Genomic DNA, 7,655 nt, shown 5'->3' with positions numbered 1-7,655 from the left:
TATATACTTTTACCCATAGTTTAAGTTGCAGCTAGAATCATTCAAGCTCAACATAATCAATCTTGCTTGTGGAGTGATTCGAATCTCAAACAAGTGTTCTTACATTGAGATATTTGATCAATAAAAATCATTCAAGTTATACATGATCGATCTTGCTTGTAGAGTGATTCAAATCTCAAACAATGTTCTTGACTTGAGATATTCGATAAACAAGATAATCTGAATCTTACTTCTTTTTGAGTGATTTCCACATATCAATATATCTTATATATTCTTATCCATAGTTTTGAATGGAAACGGTTAGTATTTATTTAAAAAATATCATTAATTTTAAAAGTTAATGGTAGGAGTATTTTTTTTTTTTTTTTTTTATCGAAATTGAAAGTTACATTAAGAGCATTTATTTATTTATTTTAGTTTAAGGATGGTATTAAAATTTTTGAAATTTTATTAGTATTTTTTAAAAATTTATTTTGATTAAAAAAAACTTAATATTTGAGATTGAAACAAACATCTACGGTATTGAATTAATTGTAAGAATTAAATTCCTCACAAACGTATACACCGGTAAAAATTGAATGCTATGATCATTAACTCAATTTTAAAATGTACTTTAAATTAAATAAATAATAATAATAATAATAATAAAAGAGAATAAAATATTTATAGTTTTAGTTTTTCATTAAATAGGAAAAAGGGAAAAGGCACGACCTCAACGGTTTATAAACTTTTTTACAGGCAATATTCTTAAAAAACATTTTTTAATGCAACCATTTTTTTTTTTTTTTTTGTAATTATATTATATTATAATATTTTTTCATTAAAAATATATTAATTGCTTATAACTTAAATTATTAGTTAATAAAAAAAAAACATATATATATATATATATAAATGAAACCGACATAAATATACAATCATATAGTCAAGAGAGGTTAAGAAGTAGGTCACATTTCGTAGTTGTGCTGTTGGAAAGTGGACGAAATTAAGGGCAATTAAGATGAGATAAGTACATATTTTTAGATTCAAACATAAAAAAATATAAATTTTTTTTTGTCTTTTATTATTATTTTTAAATAATATACTTTCAAAATTTATAATTTGTTTGAATTTTTGTAAGTTTTTCAAAACGTCGGTTTATAATTAGTGGATAAAAAGTCGACATGACAATAATTTAAAACAACGCGAGAGTAACTAGAATAATTGTCAATATTAATTATGAATAAATGAGGTTTAGTCACCAATTTTGTTGTTCAACAATCTAATAAGATTTATATTTCAATAATAAATTTAAAACGTTATTTAATGTTAAGGTTGAACAGAGAACTCCGTGGGAACAAACGCCTTTGGTCTTAATCTTAAGCTGACCTTCGCCGTTCAGATGCATAGAATCTTGGGTCAGAGATGCCATGCACAGAAGAGTAAGCGCTTGAAGCCGAAGGATGATCCGAGGCGGGACTTGAGAGAAGCGATTCAATAGCACATGGAATAGCCCAGAGGGACAGAGAGGAGCCAAGCAGTGAGACAAGGAACCGGGCCGGGGACAAGAGAGGAGAGGCAATTCAATTCGAAGCAGCTTCACCAGAGAGTAAGTGAAAGAAAGAATAGTGAAACCATATTTTGGTTACATAGTTATATTTTACAAATATAGAGAACAAAGTTAATATTTTAAAAAATAAAAATAAAAAACTAAATAAATAAAAATATACTCATTTTTGTACTTCATATTATAAATATTTTTTAATTTTCAAAATTTCAACAGTATTTTTAAACTTCTTAAAAAATTCATAAATATTAAAAGTAGATTTATCAATTCTTTTTACTAATATTCTTAAAAAAAAAAAATCAATCTTAAATATACTATTAATTTTGGTTTTAAAATTTTTAAAATATTTAATAGTATTAATACAAATTTAAAATTTTTAAATTTTTTTTAACAATTTTTCTCCAAAAGTTTATTGATATTTTTTAAATAAAGTATAAAGTAATATATATATATATATAACCTAAAATAGAGACAGGATAAATTTGGTGTCCTAACGAATGGAGCGTTAATGGATGGATGGAGTTGGTTTCCTAAATAGATACGTGTTTGAGACGATTTAATATCCCTTTTTCTTACTTTTTATTAAATAAAACAAATTATTTTTTTTGCAAATACTGGTTTTATTGCTTGTACACGTGGAGAAGGTAGCTTGTAGAAACTAAATGTTGACAAGTATGGACTTTTATAAACCAAATTATTGGACCTATGATTTTATGACACTGCTTACTAGAAGGATGAAACTTATATAATTATTGTTTGGAGTATAGGAGGCCATACAATAAAGTGCATCTATTTCACTAAAATAACTGTGATTTAATTTAATTTAATTTAATTTAATTTAATTTAATTTACTTATTTTCGTTGATCGGAATGAAGGCAAAGTAGGGATAGATTAGGGCGGAGGCAAATTATATTTTTCGTCTCTACCTACTCTACTCTACTTTCTATTTATTTATTTATTTAAGTAGATAAGTAATATTGAAATTTGAGTTTTTTTACCAATTAAATTAAACCCTATAAATATTTTTCTTATATAAAAAATATATTAAGAATTGAGAGAGAAATTTTCATGATTCTGTAAAAATAAATGAAGAATTTTGCGAAGTCGGGATCAAGAAAACTTTTTATTAAACAAATATTTATTATTGAAATCATTTGTTATACTACATAGAAATACAGAGTTTTAAATATTATGAAAAATAACCTATTATTAGGTTTTATCGTTATTTTTTTCTATATTTTATTTAATTTTAATTTTTACTTTTTAATTATTTGTTTGAGTTCAAGAACAAGTGGTGTGAAAATATAAACCTATACCTGCTCGAACTAGTCGAGGTAAGGGTCTACATCTAACCCGGTAACCGGACCAACCCAACCCGAATGGATTAGTAGTTGGGTTGAGTTGGGTCGTTTCAAAAATACATTTACAGGCTCCGGAGCCGTTTAATGGGCTGGGCTAAATTGAAGTAGATACGGCCCATAGTTTGTGTTGGGCCGAGTTGTAGTGGGCCATGGCGCGGACCAACTCGTCCATTCAATCTCCTGCTCTCCCGGGTTTTGACTCGAATACGAAAACGAAGCTTCATATAAAATTTATCGCTCTCTCTCTCTCTCTCTCTCTCTCTCTCTCTCTCTCTCGATTTTCGCTTAATGTTACAACTTCATCTTCTGCAGAGGCGCTAATTTCGATCCTTCCGAAGAATACTGCACTGCACCGAAAATGCACGGACGGCCGCGCAAGCCTCAGAAACCGGAGGAAGAAGAGGCTTCGGCGGCGGAAGCCGCCAAGCTTCGTCCTCTGCAATCTCAATTGCTCGAAAATCACCACCAAAAGAAGTATAATATTTGACTTGCTTATCAATGTTCCGTGTTTCAGTAACGGTTTAGGTGTTTCTGTGATTTGATTTTTGGATTGATCGTTGCAGCTATGATAAGGAAGCCCTAGAGGTTAGTGCTAAGGTGCTGGAAATGAATCCGGATCTGTATACGGCTTGGAACTATAGGAAACTTGCGGTCGAACACTACCTGAAGGAATCTCCATCAGATACCGAGTCGATCAAAGCGATCCTCGATGAGGAACTCAGAGTAGTAAGTTGTCATTTGTCGTCGCTGGATTTGAAGCTCTTTGTTCAATTCTCGACTAGGCTTTTGCTTTTAGTTAATCGGTCTCAAGATGTCGTTTCGTTAATCCGTTTGGTTGGCTCAACGCTGCTGTTGATTGTTAGTACGAACTACTGATTAGGTTCCGTCAATTCATCTAATGTAGGCTGAAAGTGCACTGCGTCAGAACGTCAAGTCCTACGGCGCGTGGTATCATCGAAAATGGATCTTGAGCCAGGGGCATTCATCCACCGATCTTGAGTTGCGTCTTCTTGGAAAATTTCAAAAGCTCGACGCTAGGAATTTTCACGCATGGAACTACAGAAGGTTAACATCTACTTGCATTCTCCTTGTCCAATCCTTCTAGGCCGATAGCCGCTGTTTACTTGACCATTTTGGATGTATTAGTTCATATATTTCTTTGTCCGTTTATCAGATTTGTGGCAGAGTTAACGAACATATCCGAGGAAAAAGAGTTGAAGTATACAACAGATATGATAGACACAAATTTCAGCAATTATTCAGCATGGCATAATCGCAGGTATAGCCTACGTAATCCTCAGTTGAAAATTTTATCTGTAAAAGATTTAGGACCAGTTGTGCTGGCTCATCCTGCTCTACTTGGTCATAAAGTTCAACTATCCAAGGAAGACATTGCCGATGTTTCCTTTTTTAGCGGTAATTCAGATTTACGCATTACAATTCTCAACTGATTTAACGTTTGTCTTAATTCTAATAACCATCTGATGAACGTGGCAAGGACATTATTGTGTTATGTAAACGTTAAAGCCACATAAAAGTCACCTCAAGTCTTCTATAAGCCATTTTATTTGGAAAACTAGTGTATATAAAGATTACATTTTATGGAATTTTCTAGACTTTCACTTTTCTTCTCAGTGTTTTTTCTGTCGAAAGTTTTAGTTATCTTCAACTGTGTCGTAAGTATAAATTCATTGATGTCACTTCCACCTTGTAGTGCGCTTCTTGCTAAACTGCTGAACAAAAAGGCTGAAAGTTATTTCCCAGCGGAAAAGGTGTTAAATGAGGAGTATGAGCTCGTGCACCAAGCTATTTTCACTGATCCAGATGATCAAAGTGGTTGGTTTTATCATCTTTGGCTTCTGGACCAAACGATAAAATCAAATGCTCCAAGTCTTGTTTCCTCTTGGCCACCTCATGGTTACAGAGTGGCGTTATCAAGAAATAGAAGTCTGGATGATCAAACCCTATCTCCATCTAGAAGCTTCCATTCTGATTCAGAAACGTTGGCTCTCATTCTTTACTTCGATCAGCCTGTTCAAGGTGTCGACTCATCTTCAGTGAGTGTTAAATCTACAGCTCATTTAAGAGGAGATCTTATTTGGAAACCACTCTCAAAATGTAGCCATGATGCTGCCAAAGCTTGGGTTAGTCATCTTAGTTTTCCTCAAGGAGAGATGAATTCTTCTGAATCTTACTCTGTGGAAGTCAGTCTTGGAAATTCTCAGAAAATAACATCAGCAAGTGGTTTTCATCATGTGAAACCAACTTGTTTTTCTTTTGGAGTGTCTGTGCATTTAGGAGAAACACCTATTGAAGAATGTGGTAATGAAGGGATCTGGTGGAAGGATGAAAACTTTACTAGTTGCGGCATTAGTCCTCAAACTTTACCATTTGCTTCTTCCGATAATCTAACCATTGAGAATAATTATGCACCTTCTAGTTCTGAATGGTGTGCTGAGATTATAAGCAATGAAATAGCTCTTTTCCGAGAATTATTGTCCGAGACTGAATGGTATACTCACTGTTCACTCCAGTTCTTTTGCATATTTTATTATTTTATACTGTTCATAAATCACATCTTTCTCATTTTAATTTTCCGCTTCTTTGTAGTAAAATTGGTAAGCTCACTCTTGCAAGATTTCTGATGGCTCATGTTGCAACATCTCCACATGCCAATAAAGTGGCCCAACTTGAGGAAGTGCTTGAACTTTACCTGGACCTGATGAAGTTGGACCCAACACATTTTCATTACTACAAGGATGAACACAGCTCAGTTTTATTGCAGAAGGTGATTAACCATTTCTTGTTATCAACTAATGGAAATTTATACTTCTTTTGTCTATGATATTGATAATGATGTCCCTTATGCCACCAGGGACTAGAATCTGTAACTTCACACTTGTTTTATGTTTCCCTTTGTGACATTAAATTATATATCCTTGGAATCTTTACCTTTTCCATGTGCTTAAATGAGAACTTACTATGGTGTATTCGACAGGAAGAGTGACTAATACTTTGGTTTCTTTGCAGGTGACATCGACTACGGAGTCTTTGTTTAGACACTGCTATTGCTACAAAGACCAGACCTCACCGTATTTAGGCACTACTACCTGTGTAAGGCTCAATAATTTATCAATTTCACGGATTGGATCTGTTGAAAAATTACTATGGGTTCAAGTGCTGGACCTCAGCCATAACGAACTCCGTTCAACTGAAGGTATACTTTTCTACTTGGCTTATACAATAAGCGGAACTAATTGTTGTTGCACTTTCCTGCGTTATCTATGGTCATTATATGCCATCAAATTTATTCGTGTAATTTGATTGGAAAACCATGCGAAGTTCGTAGTTGACCATCCAAGTTGGTCTAAATATAGGACATTGGCATCCAAATTGGTCTAAATATTAGTACGGTTGGTGCATGCAACCTGACTTGGACTCTCACAGATATTAAAAGCATTTCAAATTTATAAGTTGAAACAAAAATCTAGTTGCATGTTGTGGGTTTGATTAATTATTTGGGGATACAGTTATGTTGATATGATTGAGAAATTTGATCTTGATATTGCAACATATTAAATTTCTACTTTTTTTTTATGTCATATGACCCTTGGACAGGATTGGAGGCCTTGCAGCTTCTCTCTTGCTTGAGTTTGAGCAACAATAAAATCGGTAGTTTTACCGCATTGGAGTCTCTAAGAACGTTGAAGTCCTTGAAAGTTTTGGATGTCTCGTGCAACGAGATTGGTTCGCATTCGATCGACACCACAAGATATCTCTTCTCATCTCCCCTGTCTCATTCCGAAGAAAAAGAAAATGATCTGAGCAGTGATAAAATGGTCACTGATAGCCCCGACCTGGCAAGTTACTGGGAAGCTTATTTTCTATTCAAAGATCTGAACTTGACTCAATTAGATATTGAAGGAAACATGATATCTAGTGAGAGGTTTCAGGCATTTCTGGTTAAGGTTCTTCCCAAACTCCACTGGCTTGATGGCAAACAAGTACAATAGATGAATTTAGTTTATCTGCATCCGATTCTCTCCGCTTTGATAGTTCATCTTCCGAATGTATAAACGTCTGCTACGAACTATCCTTGATCCTCAAGGTACCAACCATGGGCAAAGCATCATTTTCTTTCCAACACAACCAAGGATCCGCCATTACATCCAGCAAGCATTCAAATTATTCATTACATCCAACAAGCACTCAAATTATTGTATGATTCTGGCGACCGTTCAACGATTTGGATTTGAATTTACCGACGGCTGACACATCTCCGAGAGCTCGAAACATGGAAATGAATTTGGTACTCACTATTTTAAATTTTGTTTCAAACTCCATTATCATCCTTGTTTCACTTGCTCATTTATACATCATGGTGTGGCAGTGTGTCAAATGGCTGTGCTCTACTTTAAGTCACACCATACAAATTTCTTCATCATGTATTTGGAGAACCGTTCTATTCCTTGTTATGCCAAAATTTTGAAGAATCCTAATTCAATAATATATAATATGTTGAGATATATGTAGCATGCAGGCACGATTTGGTTGAAGTGAAACAAACAAGACCACCAACGGAGGATATACTCATTTGACTCGATGGAAGATTTCGAAAGGAATACACAAAGAACGGACCGAAGTAAGTGCTTTGGACCGTTGCATTATTTATTTGATCAGAATTTACTTTTTATTATCTAAACCTCTTTCGTTGTTGGTTAACGTTTTGCTTTTTATTTCCCCCCCC

The 7,655-nt window shown here is 33.7% G+C and overlaps 1 protein-coding gene across 1 annotated transcript; it reads left to right on the top strand.

Moving 5' to 3' along the window:
• The first annotated feature begins 3,164 nt into the window (after positions 1-3,164).
• Positions 3,165-7,434, top strand: LOC111480246 (geranylgeranyl transferase type-2 subunit alpha 1). Its single transcript, XM_023125178.1, has 8 exons — positions 3,165-3,382; positions 3,472-3,634; positions 3,813-3,973; positions 4,083-4,187; positions 4,623-5,420; positions 5,519-5,696; positions 5,939-6,125; positions 6,527-7,434. The coding sequence occupies exons 1-8, from the start codon at positions 3,267-3,269 to the stop codon at positions 6,919-6,921; spliced, it is 2,103 nt and encodes a 700-aa protein (XP_022980946.1). The 5' UTR covers positions 3,165-3,266; the 3' UTR covers positions 6,922-7,434.
• The last annotated feature ends 221 nt before the right edge of the window (positions 7,435-7,655 follow it).

The sequence above is a fragment of the Cucurbita maxima genome, unplaced genomic scaffold (assembly GCF_002738345.1).
Source record: "Cucurbita maxima cultivar Rimu unplaced genomic scaffold, Cmax_1.0 Cma_Scf00006, whole genome shotgun sequence".
In the NCBI taxonomy this organism is placed as follows: Eukaryota; Viridiplantae; Streptophyta; class Magnoliopsida; order Cucurbitales; family Cucurbitaceae; genus Cucurbita; species Cucurbita maxima.
Note: the sequence above shows the minus strand (reverse complement) of the source record. Positions and strands in the feature narration are given on the sequence as shown.